Genomic DNA, 22,396 nt, shown 5'->3' on the forward strand with positions numbered 1-22,396 from the left:
CTGGCCTCTCACACAGCTGCTGGTGTGTACTTCAAGAAGCTCAGCCCCAATATTGCCTTACACACTGATTAGCATTTTTATTTTTGTCAAGACTTCCAATGACTGTGAACAGCAGCAAAGTTTATTTGAAATTATAGCCTTTGACCAGACAAAATTTTTACATGTATGCATTTCATTCAGCCTCTTGCCAATTCTCCACATTTTCTACCTCCGTCTGTAAAAATCAGGTGAACACTTTTGCTCCTCTTTACTCCTGGTAGGCGCTGCATGTCCAGGACTGTGAATGAGACGGAGCCCGAGCTCGCTGTGCCCCCTGGTGGACACACAACCCCCTGCCTCAGTGCACTCGCCACCTTTGACCAGCCTCTTTCTCTCAGAACATTATACTAAAGCCTTTCTCATGTGTAATTGCCCATTCCAAACCAACAGACTGCCACTAGGAGGAAATTAACTCCTTCATAGAGGTTTATACCAAGAGGTATTTTCCAAAGGTAGGAAAGATCAGCATTGCAGGACCTTATACATCACTCATTCACTTGTTACTACTAGCACAGCAGGTCTTGCAGCATCTAGAGAAATTGACATCCTTGCTTGATGGAGAGATTTTACTAACACTTTGTTACACATGTTCTGACAAAACAACTGTATGGACTGCTGGGAAGAGAGTGGAAATGTGTAACTGAGAATTCATAACAGCATTATCCAGAGAAGAGAAATGGGTAGCAGCAGACAAGAGGAGTGCATGTCAGGCTGTAATTCATTGCCAACACCAAACTTAGGCATCTGGAAAGGTTTTATTTATTTAATTGGAGACTCTAATTACTGTCCTGATCATGATTTATGACATTGGTAGTAGTGGAAAAGATTGGCCCAGCCAAAATTTACTAGGGAAATTGTCATGGATTTTTGTCCTCAAGTCCTGTCCCCCAGTAACAACAAGTTCAACTTCAGGGTGTTATTATACATATGAAAATTAGGAAAGCATCAGACCAAAAGAACAGTCTGTTTTATGTTAGACCCAGGTCCCTCAAGCCCCATATTTTGTCTGCAGCAACTCTAAAAGTTGCCACCTGAGAAAGAAACTAAGAATGAAGCAAGCATTGGTTTCCCCAGAATACCTTCCCATCTACCAACAACATGCAGGTGAAGGATTTCAGACATGAGCTAGACATGGTGCTCTTGTATTTCATAGTGGTTTTCCCTTCCCATGACAGTGTATGGTTACATTTTGAACACACTTCAAGGTCCCCTATTGATGGAGACAAATAATCACAATGGAAATGTGGCTCTAGCTCAGTGCTGATAAATTCTTGTTTGTTTTGAAAATTTCACATTACACTGTCCATGTACTTTTTCAGCTTATCATAGGAAGAAACTGTTGCTATGAAATGTTATGTGTAACATGATGTTGAAGAATTTCAGAAATTCAAAAGCATAAAGAAAGTTTTCCTATGGAAAAACTCACACACCTTTCTATTAAAGAGTATCAAGACTTTCAGGCAACTAATTTTAAAATCAGAGATGCAAATTCTCACACAGATTTCACAGTCTATTATGTATGACAGAACCATGGCTTTGAAGCAATGGATTATTTACAGTTTAGCAGAATTTCTTGGCAGTAATTCACCTTCCTGTCATAAGATAGACACACCTCCTCAGCTTTCCCCTCTGAGTGGATAACAAACAGCAGGCTCTCTGGCTTATTCCTGGAGTGCCACCTCTTTGAAAGACAAAACTCCAAACATTTCTATCTGTTTCCAGCTGTATTTCAGGTGCTATAGAGAAACCAGCAAAGATAAAGCAATTGCAAACAGAACACGCTCCCACCCTCCTGCATCGCAGTTACCAGATCCTCAACAACAAAGTGCCAAAATTCCCAGATCTCCCTTTAGCTCCAGAATCACTTGGCAGCTACAGACACTTTCATGATCCTTGGACTACCTGCCCTTTACAGAAAGGCTTACAAGCCACAATAATTCTCAAATTAAAAACAACCACCCCGTAAGCATTGTGCTTGTCCATTAATCTTTCTTTGGTTGATGATCTCTCCTTCACATTTCTGCCCTTTCTCAAGCATGGGTTACTTCAGACCTCACAGCTTTAAAGTCCTGTGCTCTTGGGTTGAGGGTAACAGAGCCTGTGTCCCACTCATTCAGCTACAGATGGACACTCCACGGGTTTACAGTTGGATGGATTCTTTCCTTTCTCTGGATCTCCCTGAATATTTTAAGTGAAAGGAATAATTTGACACAATTTTACTTCCAAGAAAATCCTGGTTAAAATACATGTTCACAGAGAACTTGATAGCGACCAGGAAAGCTAATGGTATATAGAAGTCTGATTACTTGGTGGATTATTTTTTATTTTCAAAATCTCTAAAAAAAAAAAGTTGGATTTCTATTTTGTAAATATGCATTCATGCCATGTTTCTTTCAGATAGAAAAACAGCACTCAGAGAGACCCTCTGTTGTAATTTATGCAAATTATCCACTGATAATGATACACATATTTAATGTTTGTATCATCCCGAATCTTGAAATTCTAGGTCCAAAAAAAAAAAAGAATATGGGGTACCTTTGCTTAGCAGCATAAAACAACCCAAGCTGGGACTGATTTTCTCCCAGGATACATCTTGTTCAGTGGGTCTCCAGGCTGGCTGATGGAAGTGAAATGCCTGGAAACTGCTTGCTTTCGTCTTTTTCCTTCTTTTCCTAACATAATGAGGAACTGTGAATTTCTCCATAGTCCTACCTGGACAGTTTTTTTTAAATTCTTTTTAGTCTCTGCAAAAATCACCTGTATGAATCCACCACACACCTGACTCATGAATCCTACAACAGCAAAAGAGAGGGACAGGCAGGGAGAAGAAGGACTATGTCAGTATCAACCCAGATTTCCCAGGTCCAACTCACAAAGCTGGACAAGAAAAGGAATGATGAGGCTGAGAACAGAAGGTTGTATCAATACCCATGCATTAATTCTCTTGCTGAAACTGTTTGCCATCTAGTGGTTTGTTTGCCTCCTATAAATAAAATCTTAAAAATGGTGAAAACTTGGAGGATATAATTGCAAATAAAAAAAGTTCCCCAATGTGCAAGAACTTATGCCAAAACAAAAAAATTACAAGAAATTATGAAGTGCCTCTTGCAAAATGTTTGCCATTAGAATGAATACCCCACAGAGACAAGGAAAAGAGACTTGCACACAACTGAGATTCACAGAGACAATAGGTATACATGGTTTTTAATTTTCCTCTTTATTTCACTCTGGTATTCTTATTTCATTGAAAAGTCCTGACCTAAATTGCTCCACCATTTTCTTCAAGCTTGCCCACCCAAAATTGTGGGCAATTATTATATTGTGGGCAAAATTATATAGAAATTATGAGAAAATTTGGGGGGGGGGGGGGGTCTGTGTTTAGGGGTGGTGGATGTCAGGAAGCAGCAAGATTTGGCTGCTTTGCAATAGAAGGTGTGCCAGCAACTAAGGACAATACCAAGGCAGGTGAAAGCAGTCACTTCATCAACAAGGAGCCAGGATGTAGAGCAGCAATCCAGGGCCAAGATTAGGTTGAGAGACGGTGGTCAGGGTCAGACACAGCCCATATGGTCACCCAGCAGGGCTGCAGTGGCAAGGCAGGTGCGAGGCCAAGCCAGGATGCCAAGCCAGCAAGTGTGGATGGGGGCCAGACCCGTGGAGGTGCGAGCTGGCGCGAACAGAGCTGCTGCACAGCTGCCCTGTGGCACAGGTGAGGGCTGGCACAAAGCCACAGCTTAAAAGTGGCTCTCGAGGGACAGCCAGGCCCTGCTGCTGGCTTTTTTCACAGCTGCTCTTATCAGTGAAGAAACTGGCCTTGGACTCTGCCAACTAAACTTCTGCAAAGGGGCAACGTGCTTGGGGCCACGGCAGTCAGAGGGCTAGAACAGAGCTGTGGAACATACCCAGCACAGGGGAAGCAGGTTCATGGAATTGGCCTTTTGTGTTAAAATGGAGCATGAGTGAAAACCCCACATGAAAGTAGACCGAAGCAAAGTTCAAAGACCTCACTCTGTTCAGTTTGGGCAAGCCAAGGACTCTTGCTGTTAATGATGGCTTCATTAATGAAAAGCAGGAAAGGACATCTGGATTACTAATTAATCACACTGATTTGACTCTCACTGATTTGAGGCGACTAATTTAATTTGTACGTGAAAAAAAAAGATCAAACACATTCCTAGGATATATCAGTGTCATACTATTAGGGACACTCAGACTCATTATGTACTAGGGACACCCTATGAGACCTGAAGTGAATGTCCTAACTAGACACCTGTGACAGAGTTCACAGAGGTTTTCAGGTGAGGGAAGAGACGAGAATGTTGACCCCATGTTCAGAAGGCTTGATTTATTATTTTATGACATATATATTACATTATAACTATACTAAAAGAATAGAAGGAAAAGTTTCATCTCAGAAGGCTAGCTAAGCTAAGAAGAGAAAGGAATGAATAATAAAGATTTGTGTCTCAGACAGAGAGTCCAAGCTAACTGGGCTGTGATTGGCCATTAATTATAAACATCCAGGATGGGCAAATCACAGATGCACCTGTTGCATTCCACAGCAGCAGATAACCATTGTTTACACTTTGTTCCTGGAGCCTCTCAGCTTCTCAGGAAGAAAAATCCTAAGAAAGGATTTTTAATGAAAAGAGGTCTGCGACAGTCACCCATGTTTAACAATGGGGAACTCAAACTAACATATGCACAAATGGCTCCGTGGGATAACCAGGAGAACAGTGAGAGTTTCCTGAATTATGGAAGACTAGTAACAAGAGTGGCTAAAAGAAAGGGCTGGAGGAGGTAAACAAATGATGGGGTGAACATCATGAATGTCACAAAGAACAGAAAATGTTTTAATTAGTGAGCAGCCCTGTCTGGGGAAAATTGACATAAATATTTCTATACTCAGAACTAAATGAATAAATTATTTGAAAATTGATAAATAATTAGGCTTTTTCCACTTGTAAGGAATGAAATTTTGAGACTGCTTTTCAGTGCAATTAATATGAGAAAGAAAATGTCAAGAAATAGATAAATACTTCTTTATTTAGTTGCTTGAGTTGAATGTGACAGCAAAGGTTTACATTAGAAAGTACAGAGGGTCCCTTTCAGGCTTATTTCCTGCATTAACCATTAATTTACAATGAGCAGATGTCTGGCTGAAGTCAAGATTATGTGATGTGCTCTTTTGGCTTTACAATATTTAATGTTCAGCTGGAGCTGTATGTCTTTAGCTGTATAGTGCCTGAAGATTATGCATATATAACCCCATGCTGTAATGACAGCACTGAAATAAACTGCATTATTCACAGCCACATTCTCTTGTAGTACAAAAGAGTGAAACCCAATGAAAATGAGATCAGAATGGTCACTTGGTTTATGCACAGACAGTTTGGAGGCTCTTGAAAATTCCAGCAGGACATTTCCACCAGAACCTACTATTGTCCTTAAAGAAAATACAGAAGATCAAGTTATACAGTATAGTATCTCCCTCTTCAATCTTATTCTGATGCAACAAGATTATAAGGCATCAAGAATCATCTTTGCAAGCTCAAGTGTTTCAGAGGTATCATTCCCTCCTCCTTTTCCCCATTCATTTTCATTCCCATTTGAAAGAACAATTTCAAAGTAATTGTTATATTTCTTCCTTATTCACTCAGAACTCTCCAGTCAGGGTGTGGTAGAATGAAGGGTATCTACAAAACCATCTGATCAAAGATCAGAGACAAGTTATGCCTGCATGTGCAGTTTGTGATTGCTCAGGAAGTTTCAAAATTTCCTGTGGGACATATTGGCACTTGAGCCATGAATCATGTTCACCCCCTGCTAGACCCTCTGACACCAGCACTGCTGCAAGTGGACATTTGCTGATGCCTGTGTTTTAGAAGTTGGATCCTCTGTCATAAGAAACATAATGAGGAACTGGGAATTTCTCCATGGTCCTGCCTGGACAGCAGAGGCGGCCGGCTCAGACTCCTCAGCTGCCAGCTCCATTTCCCCGGGAGTTCCACATTATTATCAGCTGTTTCAGGGCAGTTCCAAGTAGCATCGACCACTTGCCCAGCCTGGAGCTGGAGCCCGCTCCCTCACGGGCGGGGCCTCCCAAAGGAGCATTTGGGAAGTAGCGATGACCCTTTGGGTGACTCCAGCGCGTATCAGCGCCGAGTCCTTGCTGTGACAAGAAACCCCTCGTGGACCCAGCCGGGCAGAGGGTCAGCACATGTTGGGCTCCATGTCTCCGCTCTCCAGGGAGGGGAGAGCCGGCGCCAGGCTCTGAGGAGGGGGCGATGAGGGACTGTGAGGGGCGGCACGAGGGCACCTGAGGGCACCGGGGGGTGGGGCCTCGCGCCGGCCCCGCCCCTCCGCGCGCTGCCGCGCACTTTGCGTAACCCCGCGGTCACGCCGGGGCGGGGGCGGGCCGCGTGCTGCGTAAACGGCTGCGAGAATCGCCGCCGCGCGCGCTGCAGGCGTAAGCGGCGGGACTTTGCCCCCGCCCCGCCCCGCCGAGCTCAGCGCTCCCGTCCCGCCGCGATGGCCGCCCCAGGGCCGGTGCGGCTCTTCCGGGCCGCCGCCGCTTCTTCCCGCCGCTGGCTCTTCTCCTCCACCTCGCCGGCAGCCGGGCCGAGGCCGGGCTGCAGCGGTGCTGCCGCTGCCGGGAGGGCAGCGCGGCCGTTCAGCCTGTCTGCCCGGGCGGTGCTCAGGTAAGGGGGTCACGGCAGTGAAGTGCCAGGCGGGGTCCCCGGCGCGGCTGCCCGGAGAAGCTGGGCCGGGTCTCGGCGCTGCGGGCAGCCGGGGCCAGCGGCTGCTCGTGGCACCGGCCGGCGCGAGGTGACCTTCCCGCCGTGCCCCTGACCGTTCCGGCCCCTCCGCCCCTCTCCGGGTGCTTGGCGGTGGCACCGAAGCGCTCTCGGGCCCCTCCACCGAGCTGTGCCCCGCAGGGCTGTGCCCGCGCTGCGGGTTGGCTCCGGCGAGGCCCCGCACCGGCCCCGGCGCGGGTGAGGCTCGGGGTCGGTGTGACCTGGAACCACGTTGGCATGGCTTGCAGCGTTATGGAACACTAAACCAGCGTGCCTGGTGCTTACACTGGTTTTCTGAGAGGTTATGACCTTACTGAAGTTGCGCTCGTTTTCCTTTTTTTCTGTTGTTTGGTTTTGTTAGGGTTTTTTTTTTTTCCTGTGAAAGTGTGGCTGGGCTTGTGGTAGAAGTACAGCACATATCAGAGCAATCCTAATACTTAGAGTGTCTTCTGCCTTTGGTATAGTTTTTCTGTGATGAAGAGCCCTTTTGCAACCTTCTTCGTGGAAGGATGGTGTGTGACACTTAGTGCCATGATTTAGGTGACATGGTCATATCTGGTAATAGCTTGGCCTTGATGATCTCAGAGGTCTTTTCCAACATAATTGATTCTGTGGTCCATTCTAAATGTGCAGAGCTCCTCCTCTCCCCACCAGTGTGTATGAGTAGGTATTTCAGAATGCCTTACATCTGTGGACATGTAATATTACACAGTCCACGGCTGTAGTTTTGATGCTTATTACAGGTAGTTACAGATTGTTTATGCACTGCCCTCTGGCTTGTTTGTATATTCAAAGATCAGTCAGGTCTACAGCTAACTTTCAGTATTTAAAAAGCAGAGGTTTTAAAACCTGATGTACTTGGTTGCCAGAGAAGTTTCCTAGACTTGGAACAGGACTCACAATCAGCAGCCCAGCATCAGGGGTGTAGCCTGGCCTGTTTCCAGAAGATTGAGATTAAGCGCCCTCGACATCAAAGCTGTCTCAATAGTTTGCTTTTGAACTCTTTTGCAGGTGATCTTTGACTTTGTTGCAGCAGATACTTTTAATGTGGAGAGAGAGAGAGAGACTTAACTTTTCTAGCCTGCCATATGAGATGAGTAAGTGCTAGTCAGATCTCTCTGAGGGATCCTGCTGATGATCAGTTGATTTTGTGGTCCCTAATTTGCAGTTTTTAATTACAAAAATTAAAGATGTGACATGTTCACAAGTTTTTTTAAAAGGTATTAAAATAATTGAAAAAGAATCCTATAAAGGGAAGGAGTTTCCTTACCTAATAGTAATGTAAGACCTGTAATCCCCTCATGTCTTTCACAAACAGGCTGAATACAGAATGGCATTTATTTACATTCATTTTGCAAGCACACCAGCAAAAAAACTTATGCAAACAAGTATTTCCAATGTTGTTTATATACTCAGTATCATAACCTGACTGAGTGAGTTGGGAGAAAAGGAAAGTTCTTGTATATTGTTGTTTTCTCCATTTATGCATAAGTTACTTTCTCTGGGCACCATATTTGAGACCCAGTTCCTGACCTTTTTATAATCCACCAGTGTTATTTCAGTAAAAAACATGCATCATTGTTTGTATGTGTGAAATTAGCTATATTTGTGTCTAGAAGATGAAGACATCACTGTACAAAACATTACCTGGGGTGGTTCCTGTGAGCAGAGGTTTCCAAGGGTTTCAGTGGAGCATCAGGCATTGTGTTTTCATTTACAGTTCCTCCTTTCTCTTGCTCCTTTTTTATCCTTATCCTTCCTTTTAATTTCATGGTGAACAGTAGTTATTTCAGAATTCTTTTTATACCAGTCTGGTTATCTGTGCAATGTTTTTGGTGCACAGCATAATACTTGCATGCTTTAAAGATTAGTTCAGATTTACAACTTCTGTTGATTGAGGCCTGTATAATAGTTTAATTAATGGAACTCCTCAGGCAATTAGGGCTGTTGGATTTGCTGTTTATTAAAAGATCTAAGAATAACAGAGCTGGTTTTACCATGTGCAATACCAGATTAAAGTTATGTTTTGTTTGGAGGAATGTAAGAGGTGATTCATAACTTGGAATTAATAGCTGAACATTCAAAAGGCTAATTCTTTTAAGGGGTAAGAAGTAGCTCTTGAGACTTTTGTAGTATTTACTGTTATTTGCATGAGAGGAGCAGCAAACAGCATTTACAGCTCTCTGGTGCTCCTCTGTGCCTTTGCAGTATGCCTGATTTAGGGTATCCTTGTCAAACTTGATAGAAAATGTTGATAGGACGGTGGCAACCATGTGAAGAAATTAATCATATTTTACATCTGGTGAAAAGCATTTATCTGAGCATGGATTGGGATATTTATGCTTCATGTGGATACACAAAATAAATTGTGTTTTTCCTGATAATCCTGAGGCTGTTCATGCTTGCATGGGCCTGGCTCGTGTTTCGTGTTGATTGCCTGTGACTGGTTCGCAGCATGTGGGTATTTGAATAGTTGTTTATCATGATGCAAACAATGTCTGAGTGGACAACCCCATGTTATTTGAAATTTATCAAGCCTAAATATTGTTTCATGTGGGTGAGATTTTTATATTTTTAATGGTATCCCCCAGTCATTGAGAAGATTGGCTCAGTGTGTGTTTTGAATGTCTCACTAGTCTGATTATTGCATGCGCACACTTCTGAAAGTATTTCCACCAAATAAAGCGCCAGAGATGTTTTGAATATTTTGGCTAAGTGATAGAGGAGTGGTATATGATAGAAGAGTGATAGAAGGTGGCTATAGCAAAAAACCAGATCTACTGAAAGACTTGAGAAGGCTATATCTAACTTTGCACAAATAAATAAGTTTTAGTTACAGTTACAAATCAGGGTGGATTAGGTCCTGTCAAAAGATTAAGGTCTGTGTCAGTTTTTACCAAGTCAGTGACCCGGTGGTGGTCCTTCTGTCTGTCCCCTTGCTGCATGCCACACACAGCCGCAGCGCAGGTCCCAGCTGGCTGAAGCAGATATCAGATGGCCCCTATTGACCAGGGGATCCCACTGCTGCTTCTTTGTTTTTGTGGTTGATTTTCATCCACATGAGCAAAAGGAGTTGACTTGTGGTAATACTGGTGTAAGGACGATGGCAGGGTGATTTGGAGTGGGGATCACACAAACCCACATTTTTATACTGTAAAGAGATTGATTTAATCTGATCATGAAACCCAGATTGTGTCATTGCAGCCTAAAGTTGCAGTAACACAGCCATTGTAAACTGGTGTAAATTTCATGCGAGGGTCAGATCTGACTGCTGGTTCTGACATCTGTGGGGTTATTGACCTTGGCTTTCCGCCAGTGCATTCCCAAACGGAGGTTACTGCAGGACAGTGTGAGCGCTGGAGAGACGAGGAACAAAGGAGCGGGGGCGGGACTGTTCCTCTCCTGGCACTGTGGTGTTCTATCAGATTCAAGTGTAACCACAGATGAAGCCAGTTTCAAGTGTGTTTTGAAAACTGGGAGGGAGTTCACTTGTCATTTACAAAAGTTGCAGGGATCTAATGGATGCCCAGACATTTTACTGTTTGGTCCATGGTACTTGTAAGTGCCTAATCTTATAATAAAGCACATGTTTAGGATATTGGAATAAATATTTAGTACTTGCCATGTCTATAACTTGGACAGAGCATACCCAGAAATGCAAGTGCATATTACATTTTGTCTCCTGTCAGCATTACTTTTGTCATGTTGATGGCAATATTTCAGCAAAGGAGAGTGAACTTTGAGCTCTGGAAGGGTTTTTTGAGGCAGTCTAGAATTACACTGTCAGACGTTAGCTTAGGCTCTCAGAATGTGGATCTGTACCTTTCCAGATGCAGTCTAAACCCATCTGTGCTAAACTCCCAGAGGAGGTGGGGAATTTTGTACTTGTTTGTCTGAGTGGGTGCTTGTTTCCTTGGTTCTGCTGTGGGAGGTGTTAACATAGCCGAGGAGCAAAATGAAAAGCAGAGTGCTTTCTTAAACCCCCACAGAATGGTTTGGTGGTGGCCCTTGGATATCACAGGTGACAGTGCAACATAAATCATATTTTGTAAAGATATATCTTTAAAATTTCTGAATTTTTTTATAGCATGTGCTTCAATTGTGTTCTGCAGGTCAGCAAGGTCAAGCCTTCATTATCAATTATAGTTTTGGAATGAATTTACAGTTAATAGTGGCTTGTGGCTGCCTTCTGGAGGGTGGACTGAGGGGTGATAGGAGAAGAATTGAACATGACATCATAATAAATAATCACAGAGCACACTGGTGCCAGTGGAACTTAAGAGTTGTGGGAAGTGCATGAAGTCTGTAGCAACAAACATTTGTTGTTGTTTCATAACAAGCCAGGACCCAGATTACTAAAAACACATTCTTTTACAGCCAGTTACAAAAATAATTTGTTCACTGATTTTTTAGCATGGCCATTTTCAAAATTTTTCTTTAATATTCAGATATACAGGTTAGAGTTTTCCAGGGGATGACTTGATTTTTGACTTGTCTTATGTCATAAATCACTCAAGTCCCACAGTTAAGAAGAGTGTGGGTAATATAAAACATGTGGTTCTTAAACATGGATTTCAGATGGAAACATAATTTTTTTAATTGGCTTTTTAGTTGTTCTATTTTTATGTCATCTCTTGGTAGATTTCTTCACTGTCTATCCAACAAGTTTTTGTTTTGGTTACTTACTGTAGGAAAGAAAATAATCTATTTAAAATTGAACATACTGTTTGTTATTAGTATATTTAAAGCTTTCCTTTAATTTGTGTGTGAAATAAAATAATATGGAATGCAAAAAAAATTTTTTTTAATGTTAAAAGCTCTAATCTTAAGACATTTTTGAGCAGACTGAATTTTGTATTAAATAAATAATTGTCTGGAAAGAAAAGGCAAAAAATGCAAAACCTTCTTTCCCTGAAACCAGTGCAAAAACCTTGTACTTCACTAGAATTAATATTTAGAAGATGAACTCCTCAGAGAATCTGTGCCTAAAAACAGCACAATGTTATTGGACTATTGCCATTTATGGGAAGAGAGAATAATTAAATTTTGGAATTAATAAAGCAAACTGTCTTAGACACTAAGCAGAAATGGGAAAATGTAGAATTTATTTTAAATTATAATTATGAGAGCAACAGAAAATTCATAAATCCTAAGCAAGAGTTCACAGAAAGGTGGTGAGAGAAACATTTAAAATAAGCTCAGTTATTTGTTAAAAATACAAATATTGTGCCTAAAATAAACTGTTTGTCTTTGGTGAAAGGCAAAACATCTGGATCCCATATGGCTTGTAGTGACAAAACAAACACCAAGGTTGTTTTTTTTTTTTTATTTTTCATGGTCTTTGTTCAATGTACAACAGTAAAAGCCTGTACATGTTAAAGCTTTTAAAAGCCAATAACTTTGATTTCTCTTTTCTTGGAGTTGGTAGTAGTAGTATCAGCTATTATTTAAGTAGTAGTCAAGCAATTCTAAAGTGCTAAAAAATTCTAGCATTCTTTAATTATATTATATAATTTTATTTTTCAGCTCAGAAGATAAAATAACTGTTCACTTCATAAACCGTGACGGTGACAAACTGACAGCTAAGGGAAAACCTGGGGATTCACTGCTGGATGTTGTTGTTGACAATAATCTAGACATAGATGGTTTTGGTAAGTAGATTCACTGAGTATTTTATTCAGTGTCTAGAAATTTTCTCTTTATGCATAAATATTTACAGTATAATTTAGATTGCAAAAGACCCTCAACATCATTGAGTCCCACTGTAAATGAATATTTTATATATAAAACCTAGCTGTACTTCACTTGGGTTTTCTCCCCTTTTTTTTGTCCTACAGATGCATAGAATATTTTGGTTCAAGTTTTAAAAAGTACTTGAGGTGATCTGGGCTTGAGTACTAAAACAGAGAATATGCCCAGAGTGCTGTCAAAGCGGAGTCTGAAAGTTGCCACCTGCAGACCTGTTCTGAGCTCAAAGGTTCTGTTCTGGAGGCAACACAGACATGGTGCATTTCTAAGTGTCTGGTTACTTCTGTAGTGCCAGACTGTCTCAATTTATTATCAGGCTTTTTGTAGCACCTCCATATCTGTAGCAGAGAAGTGCAAAGTGAAAGAAACAGCCAAATCCATGTCAGTTAGCAGGGAAGAGCAAGGAGTTTAATTCTTATTAAAGAACTGGAGTAAAGGAGACCTTATGGAATTCTAACTTGGTACAAGTTCTGTTTAAAATCAAAACAGGATGAAGTTACAACTTCTCTCTATTTCTTCAGAATTTTTCACTTTCCATAGTTAGACTCATAGGATGGTTTGGGCTTTAAGGGACCTTGAAGATTGTTCAGTTCCAAACCGCCCTGTCATGGGCATCTTCCACCTGCCCTTGTTGCTCAAACTACAAGACCACATTGCTCAAAGGTATTAGGTAATTGCAATGAAATACCTTGGGAAGGTATTTATATGAACATGAGCTGAAAAATTAATAGATCTAAAGCAGAAAGTCGCAGTACAATTTTCAGAAATGAATGCGTAATGTGGAGCAATTGGTAGAAAAAAAAAGGCAGCAGAATATTGTAGCACAGTTTAAATTTGATGTGTGTTTTAGTTAAGTGCAAATAAATTTTACTGCTAGTGATAAAATCTTTGGTAGGATTAAAATTTTATACTTAATATCGAGATATCGTTTATGTCTGGAGTTGCATATGTCTGGGGAAGAAAAACTGTCTCAAAAATCTGTAATGCAACTGGCTTTATGTATCACTTATTACTCATTTAGGTTTATGGCTGGTCTGCTTGCATTCTACAGTAAGTGTTCTCTTGTCAATATCAGCTGTGTTAGAGTATTGTGGTAAAGTGGCAAAAGGCAATGCTGTCAATAAAAGGAAGTCAAACTGAAAATTCAGAATAGTGTTACAGTCTTTAATTATAATGCGAGCTAGTCCCTTTTCAATAACTGCTTGCTAATGAAACATTGTACTAGGGCAGAGAAATAATGTAGCAAAAATGTATGTTCTGTGTTTAAGAACAAAGTAATAAGGGAAAATCCTGCTTATTTGCTTCTGTCACTAGGGGGCATCCCATGTGCATTAACAATAATAGATTTATCTTTGTATAAAGGCTTACAGATCTGTTGAAAGCTTCAGCTGCACTCAATTTGTTGCCAGTTTTATGGCTTTATGTTTGTGGAAAGACTTTCCACTGTTCAAAGAGACTGGTCAGTGTTCTTTCCTTCCCCCTCACCCCTTCCCTCACTTCCCCAACATAAATGATCCTTAAGCTGCTGATAGGACAAATTTTGTTTGACATTTTAATTAAGCTCTGCTTTTTCATGTATTTGAAGACATGATATAATTTAAAAATCAAATGTTGTATTACAGTGTCATGCTCACCTTGAATACATGCTTTTGGTTCTGTAGCAGCATGATGCTTTCTGTGTGGTTCTCAAGGTCTAGTGATGAATTCCATTATTTCTTTTCATAGCAGTGGTTATACATACAGCCTTGCTTCTCTTATTTCCATGATTACAAAGGTGATGTGGTCACAGTAGATTTTGTCCTGCTCTCCGTAGAAATAAGTAAACAAGTGAAGATTGGCTGTGTTATCTGATTCTCTTCTATGAATTTAAATCAGAGCCCGAGGTTTGTAATCTCCACAGTATTTAGCTGTCCCACTCTTCCTGAAATTGCATATTTCTTTTTCAACTTGGTGCCAGCCCAAGACACAGACCAGTACAGTGACAGAGACAAATTTGTTGCAGTTCAAACTTGTGCTGTGCTGTGGTGACCTAATTGCTGTAGCAGGTAGGTGGAGTTGGTGCTTGTGCTGCTCTGCCCCAGCAACTTGTTAGGTCCTTGACTCCTACTGGAGCACTTCATAATCCATGTAGGCCATCTCTTTCTAGCCTGACTACCTTTGTCGTTCTCATTTACTGTTCTCTTTAAGTGAGAAGAAATAAGCATAAAATCCCTCCTCCCTGTACTTCTAAGGAATTGTTCTTGTGTAGCAGGTGTCTGCTGTTGAACTTCTGGAGAAAACCTTCTCAAAACCTTGGGAAAGAGAGAGATAAGAAGGATCAGCATTGGAAACAAATGAAGTAGTGTTGATTGACAGCATTGTCTGTTTTTGCATTCTTATAGTAGAAAGCTATTCTTTAAATAATGGGAAGGAAATTAGTTAAGTATTTTAACTGATTAGATAGCATATTTTAACTGATTACATAGCATTTTTAAAGTAATTACTTAGCATTTAAGTAAATCTTACTGCTATAGTAACTGTAGAAATGCTATTAATAGTTGAATGCAGAGTAGGTATATGAATATGGGAACATACAGAACATTAATTTTGCTAATCAACTGAGACTTCTTGTATGAAATAAACACAAGTAGTATTTCTTCTGAAATTCAGCTGCAATTTGAAACTGGGTTTTCTATTATCTTGATTTATTTTTCTTTAGGTGCATGTGAAGGAACACTAGCCTGTTCAACTTGTCATTTAATATTTGAAGACCACATATTTGAGAAACTAGATGCAATTACTGATGAAGAGATGGACATGCTGGACCTGGCTTATGGCCTCACAGAAACGTAAGGCGACATAACACTTCCCTACATTACTACTTCAGAGAATGGGAAGAAAGGTTTGCAGATGGGGCAATCCAATGTTCTTGGAGCACCTTAACCAGCTTTTAATGAATAGATGGATTTTGTTACACAAATGGGACTGCCAAGTTTATATCTTGTTTGTCTTAATTAGTATTAAAAAATGTCATCGTTGTTTTTGTGACTGAAAAGTGTCAGTACTTGGTCTTCAGAGGGGTCTGGTGCAGAAATGTTAGTGCTAAAGCATGACTGGAAACCCAGTTCCTTCCATGAAAGCTTTGCCACTGCTGTCCTGTGTGTGGATTTTCTTATTCTCTCTATTTCCTCTCCATTGTTAGTCTGTAGCTAGTTAATGTATTTTATTAATGTGTTTATGTCAGTGTTTTAGGTTTTGGTCAGATCTTCTTTTCAGAGTCACAGAACGTTGAGATTGGAGGGGACCTCTTGAGGTCAACTGGTCCAACCCACTGCTCAAGCAGGATCACCTAGATCTGATGCCCAACACCATGTCCAGACAGCTTTTGAATATATCCAAGGATGGAGACCCCACCTTATCCAACCTCTGTGGTATTTATGTACCCAGGTTTGCGAAGATCCTTCCTCCAAGCCTTCTCTAGGACAAACAGCGTAGAGATGTCAGTGAACATACTTGTTATGCCTTGACTCCTATCATAGTGATCCTTGTGCACACAAGCCACATTCCCTTTTGGGAGAAACTGATCCTGAAGTGTGCTCTGACTGCTCAGAGGCATTAGGATTAGACTAGTGGTGCTCCAAAGTAAGCCTCTGTTCTGCATCACCCCCACCATCACACATCTTGTAGTTAGGGTGTTAATCCTCATCACAGACCCACCCATTCCTGGTGGTCTCTTATACTTGCTGGTGCACAAGTGCCTTTACCACAGAACATGCTCACACAAACAGTAGGCAGCTGTGCCTTTTGAGGTTTCATAAGCCCATTCCTTCGTGTTTCAACAGAACTGCTTGTTGAAGTTTTTGAGAATCTTTCCAATGATGTCAGAGGCTTTATATCTGGTCTATATAGCATAGAGTTTGTCTCTGCAAAGAAGTACTCTGAATTAACTGATCTGTCTCCTTATATCAGTAAAAGGAATCCTATACTCATCATTTATTTCTACATGACACTTTCTCAAGCCAAATTTGAGCATTTATGTGAAGTTGGAAGGGCAAAGAAGTCAAGCTATGAGAAACTTGTAGCTTCTTTTGTTTTATCATTTTTCCTGTCTCACAAAAACCCATTTTCACTTTTGAAAAAAAAAAAAAAAAACATAAGCCTATTAAGCCTGCCACCTACCATAATAAAAAGAGTAACTTTTAGGTTCAGGGCCAAAATAATTCCTGAATAGCTCTGAAGGCATATGATTAATTAAAACTTTTCTTTGGCTACCTTTTAAGTAAATGTTTAAAGCAAGGAGATTTTACTGAGGAATTGGAAAACAGTAGAAAACCAGAGCTCTCTGTTTAAATGTTTCTATTTTCTCCTCTAAGTACTTCATATGAAATGAAGTTTTACACCCTCTGAAGGTGTTTGGTACTTCTATTAGGTTTTCCTAGCATCACATGTTCTTCCTATGGCCAGGGACCTTCCATTTATGTGAGGGGATGACTCTTCTGAAAGGTGGAGCTCTAAGTGGTTGGTATTTGGTGCACGTTACCTGGACTCCTGTGCTGATGTAAATTTGTGTCATGGAGATGTACTTCTCTGTTCTGTCACAGGTATAAGCACAGCAGCTTATTCTTGTCAGTGACTCTTTATCTGGGAAAGTTTCAACCAGCAACTGCCATGAAAGTTCATGTTTTTGAAAATGAAGGATTAATTGGTTAAAATGAAATTCTTTTGATCAACTGTGGAACAGTAGAAAGTAGTAAGATAGGGGACTGCAAACCCTGGCAAGTTAAAATACTAAAGCAAAAAATAAGATGAGAAACAGCTTGCAAAAAGTAGGCAAATACTTTTGTTTCTAACCTATCAGCAACAGGAAACTTTGTCTACGTGCTGAGCCAATGGGTGATGTAGAAGGTGAACGTAAAATAGAAAAAGATAACATAATGCAAAAGAAACTTGGCTTTTTTCTCTAGAGGTTTTATGGGCTGTCCGCATACTGGAAGGCTTCTTTGCAGGGGGTGTCCTGGTGTATTCTGTGACCTTCTTTCAAACTAATGTGTCCACAGATATAGTGTTACTCATACCAATTAAAAAATGAAAAATTACTTACATTATTCATATAACTTATTGAAATGAAGAAAGATCTGCAGTTCATGTAGTTTACTTAGGTCTAGAGATTGTTCACTAAATTTTGAGGTGCAACAGCATAAGAGCAAAAGCCCTGTAAAGGCTAAGTAATTGGTTAAACCACCCTCCCCCCCCAATCTTTTAATAAGAAGTATTATGCCTGGTAAGAGTATATGATCAACAGCATGATGTAAAAGTGATGGGTGCTAGGTTTTAATTAGTGTGAGCATCCTTCTGGAAGACTTAGGAAAACACAGTGAGGAGTAAAGGTTGTTTACTGTGCTGTGGTAATGTCACCTGCCTGTGAAAACATGCAGGAGGATTTTATGCTCTTGAACAATAGGAAATGACATTTGGAGTTAAAAGACAAATGCAAATAAATGCATATGGAGAGGTGGAGAAAAGAGTGAGAACTTTACAGTCTTGAAACAGGCTGTCAGCTAGTTAGTGTCTGTGGTACTCCAGAACATTGCCCATCCTTGCTGATGTCTTTAGTATTCTGTACTTAAATTCGGACACATGGACATCGAATTAAAGTTATCCCAGCAATAAAAGCAGCTTGTGATGTCTGCAGAGTTTTGTTGTAGTATTGAATCTGGTTTTAATTGCTCATGAGCAACATCTGGTTTTCTTGTGCTGAATGATAGGTATAGAAATGAAGGATGACATCTCCTCTGGTGTGTTGAGTGTTTTATCCTTCTCCTTCCTGTTTCTTGTCTTTTCACTCTTACTTTTCTGGCTTACCCCTAATCTTGAGTTTTTTAGTTTAAGAACATTGAATTCTGGATGGAAGGGCTAGGCTTTGTTTTTTCTGAGGCTTTCATTCAGAGTCATTGCCTTTATCTCTTCAGAGGTGCCAGATGTCCCTTGGGAGATCAAGCATCACTCCCTGCACTGGACTGACCTGTTAGTGACCCACTGAAAAGGGAAGGGTCACCCATCCCCTGCATTGTCTCAGTGAGCAGGAAGTACTCAGCTGTGGGACTTTCCAGTGTGCTGAGCTCTCTTCTGGCCATAAATCCTGGCTATTGCCACACAGATCCTTGTGCTGATGCACGTGGTTCACTCTGTGCTGGACTAAGGCCCTGCACAAGAGTGGCTGTTCCTAGTCCATGGTCTGTTGGGGTGGCTGAGTGTTGGAGATGTAAGGGGGTAAATGCTGTTAGATTGCTGGTCGGCTAGAACTAACAATGATGTCCTGTTTCCCCACAGATCACGTTTAGGCTGCCAAATCTGCTTGAAGAAATCAATGAATGATATGACTGTTCGAGTACCAGAAGCTGTGGCTGATGCTAGACAATCAGTAGATATGAGTAAAAACTCCTAAAAGAAAATATCCTAGGGGTTTTAAAGAAGCTTAACTATTTTTATAACTTATTTTTAAATGTGTAATTAAATATGGAAACTTACATAATTGTGAGTTATTTTATATGAATATCAATATTAGATTAATGGTATTTTAATTTTCTTTATAGAACCTCTTATATTTTTACGCTTAAAATGCAATAATACTTCTTATAAGTAATCATTGTATTATAAACATTAGCAAATGTATTAGAGATTTCATATAACATTATTCTGCCAAAACATTTAATGACATTTAAAAACTGGATCACTTGTACAGGACTTCTCCTAAAACAAACTCTGAGCATTTCTAGCTGTCAGACCTGAATGTGTAAGAGAAATGAACTTGTAGGACTGTATGGGGTCTTTTTGAAGTGTTGCCATGAAAGATGGTGTGCTCAGAACTAGTTAAATTCTTGGTAAATATGGTACTTCCTCCGCAAACAGTAGATTTTCAGGATAGGAATTTTCAGACTTTGGAATCTTAATGAGATGTGGCAAATGTTGTCTTGTGAAAATACTGCTGAATCCATGAGTTCTAGGAGCTGTGTTATGGTTTAACCCAGCAGGCAGCTAAATGCCACACAGCCATTCACTTGCCCCCCACCACTGCCCAACCTCCCCCTTCCAAATGGGATGGAGGGGATAGACTTGGAGGGAAAACAGTAACATTGATATGTGGAGATAAAGACAGTTCAATAGGACAGAAACAGAAAGGAAAACAACAGTAATGATGACAAATAAAACACATAAATCTAGTGAGGCACAGCACGATTGCCCACCACCTGATGACTGATGCCCAGCCAGTTTCTAGGCAGTGTCCCCAGCCAGCTTTTGCCCCAGCTGATATTTTGAGCATGACACCATAGACTGTGGGACCTCCCAGTGGTCACTTGGGGTCAGCAGTTCTGGCTTTGTGTACCCCCACGAGGGGAGGTGAGAGTCTCAAAAGGCTTTGACTGAGTTGTGGCTAAGCTGTGTTTACATTAAAACACCAGTGTGTTATCAACATTATTCTGATTCTGCATCCAAAGCAGCACTGTACCAGCTACTGGGATGAAAATCAGCTCTCCCCCAGCTGAAACCAGGACAGGCTGACGCAGGATGTTGGCACCTGCAGCTTAACCCTGGCCCAAATAAGATGTCAGTAAACCTCAATAATATTTACATTTGACTATACCACAAATACTGTGGTAGACCAGGCTTAGAAGAATGAGTCCTTGGAACTGTGTAATGGGAGAACATGCCCGGTGGAATTACAATTTACACATCACAAACTCTTATTGTTCTCTGAATATAGCTGAGTTGGGATTGAACAGGGCAATGTTTGTCAACATCAGATTTGTTCTGAAATCTTTATTCCTCCTGCACAAATTGAGCTTGTGCAGGAGGCAGTCTGACATTAGCTAGAGTGTTCAGCTTGAAGAAATTACTTGATTCTGGGCCTTGCTCACAGGATCATTTCAGTAATGGCTGATGCAAAATGACCAAGTGGATATGTTTCATAAAAATGGACTAGGTTCTCCAGAAGGTGTAGGGAAACCCCTGTGGTGAGATGTCTGCATTGATGATAAAGAACTTCCAGCTGAATATAGGTTTAGTCTTTCTAAAGTAGCTCAAATTAAATAATGTTTCTAAGACTGCTATTATCACCAACTTTACATAAATACTTATGTGTACTGGTTATCACCAGTAGTAATTAACTTTTGATTTTTTGGGCATTTTTATATATATATATATATATATATATATATATATACATATATATATATATATATATACAACCATCTTTGTTTACATTTGGCTGATATAGTACATTCATTAATTGTGTGAACTGGTAACAATGCCACCTGGACATCTTTTCTTGTATTATTATATGTATGGAGGAGAGAAAAAATATTTTTCCAGTGTCAAATATTGGGTTAGATTCTTTTATTTCCTCTCTTAGTTGCCTTGTTTCCTTCTGTTACCTTTCAGCTTGGTTCTAATGCAAGGTATACTAATTGTGGTCTGCTCAAAACCTAATCGTGTAGAGGTTTCAGAATTCAATTCTGATGTAATCTGATTCAGACTGCTGCTGTCTTCTTTTTCTGCTGCTGTGACACTAACCGTGACTGGGAGGTTGCCCTCACACAGTCAGACCTTAAGGTAAATCTTACCTTGTATTGCCTTTGTCCTGAGCTCATTTATATACAGTTATTACTATTGAATCTTGAGGTTTGGGGGTTTTTTACATGAGACAGCTCATCAGCTTCCAAGAGGGGCAACTGGGTCATGACCAGATGTGTTGTGCATTTATGTATCGGAAAGAAATATAAGTTTTCAGTATACCTGTGAAGTTTAGGGGTAGATGTTGATATTTATTGAGTTTTGGGCTCGTCTTGTGTTTTTGGTTTGGTTTTAAGGTTTTTGGGGGTTTTTTTCCATTGGATTATTTGGGCTTTTTTAATACAGCACCAGGTACTTCTTGTGGGAATCTTGAAGTGCTTAACACTGTGTTAAACAAATGTGGAACAGCTCCCAAGTGAATTTTCTTTCTAAGCCAAGGTGGTTTCATTGTGTGTTTCCTGTGACAGCAACTTGTTACAAAGACTTTGACTCTCCTACAGTGTGCCTGTGGAATGAATCACTCATCACAGCAAGGCAAAAAAAAGGACACTTCGAAGTTCATTTTGAATTCTGGAGGTATCCCATACTGCATGCAAATGGAAATCTCAGAACACAAAGGAACTGACTTGTAGTCCCCAAAATGCACATCTCAGAGATACTAGTTTATTGTCAAAATTATTTGCAAATAAATCTTATTTTTAACCTCTTTCTGACACCTCTTGTTTTGTGGATTTTTCTTTCCTTCTTCTATAAGCTATTGAATGTATTTCTAGGGGGAAAATGGACCTTACCCATTAATGGTGCACTTTAAAGTGTAAGTATGAAATTTTGTGTAGTGACACACAATTATAGCATCCAAATTAGTTGAATACATGTTTATTTCCCTGTTCAAATAAAGATTACAGGTAATTTGCTTTCTAAAACCATTTCCTTTCTTTATTAAAAGATGGGGTCAGTGGGTTTCTTCTGTCTCTCCCCCCTAAAAAATGAGGAGCAAATCAAAACTGACAGTTTCCTTTGTGTTGTGTTCTAAACTTTAGAAGCATACTCAAAGTCTGGGGCTGGCACAGATCTTTACTTCACAAGCTTTGAGGGAGTGGTGGGTTGCAGTGTCATCTGTTGCTGGTGGGTAAAAAGGTCCTTTAGCTTGGGTCGTGTTTGTGAGAAAGTCAGGCCAAAACCATCCCTCTGCCTTTTCAGGAGTGTGGAGGAACTTGTCTGTGGCTCTACACTGTCCCTCCCCTCTACTGCCCTAAACTGCA

The 22,396-nt window shown here is 40.5% G+C and overlaps 1 protein-coding gene across 3 annotated transcripts; it reads left to right on the forward strand.

Moving 5' to 3' along the window:
• The first annotated feature begins 6,522 nt into the window (after positions 1-6,522).
• On the forward strand, positions 6,523-21,849 carry FDX1 (ferredoxin 1). 3 transcript variants are annotated; one of them, XR_009420518.1, is made up of 5 exons: positions 6,523-6,740; positions 12,363-12,487; positions 15,283-15,412; positions 18,894-21,173; positions 21,602-21,849. XR_009420518.1 is itself a non-coding variant. In XM_059493700.1 (4 exons), exons 1-4 carry the CDS (start codon positions 6,571-6,573, stop codon positions 19,006-19,008), a joined length of 540 nt encoding a protein of 179 aa, XP_059349683.1. In that variant the 5' UTR covers positions 6,523-6,570; the 3' UTR covers positions 19,009-21,849. The 3 variants fall into 3 exon arrangements, 1 of the variants encoding a protein (XP_059349683.1); XR_009420519.1 differs by having other exon boundaries at positions 21,635-21,849; XM_059493700.1 differs by having other exon boundaries at positions 18,894-21,849.
• Positions 21,850-22,396: the final 547 nt, after the last annotated feature.

This window comes from Ammospiza nelsoni, chromosome 2 (assembly GCF_027579445.1).
Source record: "Ammospiza nelsoni isolate bAmmNel1 chromosome 2, bAmmNel1.pri, whole genome shotgun sequence".
Lineage (NCBI taxonomy): Eukaryota > Metazoa > Chordata > Aves > Passeriformes > Passerellidae > Ammospiza > Ammospiza nelsoni.

What these genes read in the sequence shown, in the direction of transcription:
- FDX1 (XM_059493700.1), top strand. Translation starts at nt 6,571, where the DNA reads ATGGCCGCCCCAGGGCCGGTGCGGCTCTTCCGGGCCGCCGCCGCTTCT. An exon ending in TCTGCCCGGGCGGTGCTCAG is followed by an intron (nt 6,741 to 12,362) that starts GTAAGGGGGTCA and finishes TTTATTTTTCAG; the next exon opens with CTCAGAAGATAAAATAACTG. An exon ending in GCTTATGGCCTCACAGAAAC is followed by an intron (nt 15,413 to 18,893) that starts GTAAGGCGACAT and finishes GTTTCCCCACAG; the next exon opens with ATCACGTTTAGGCTGCCAAA.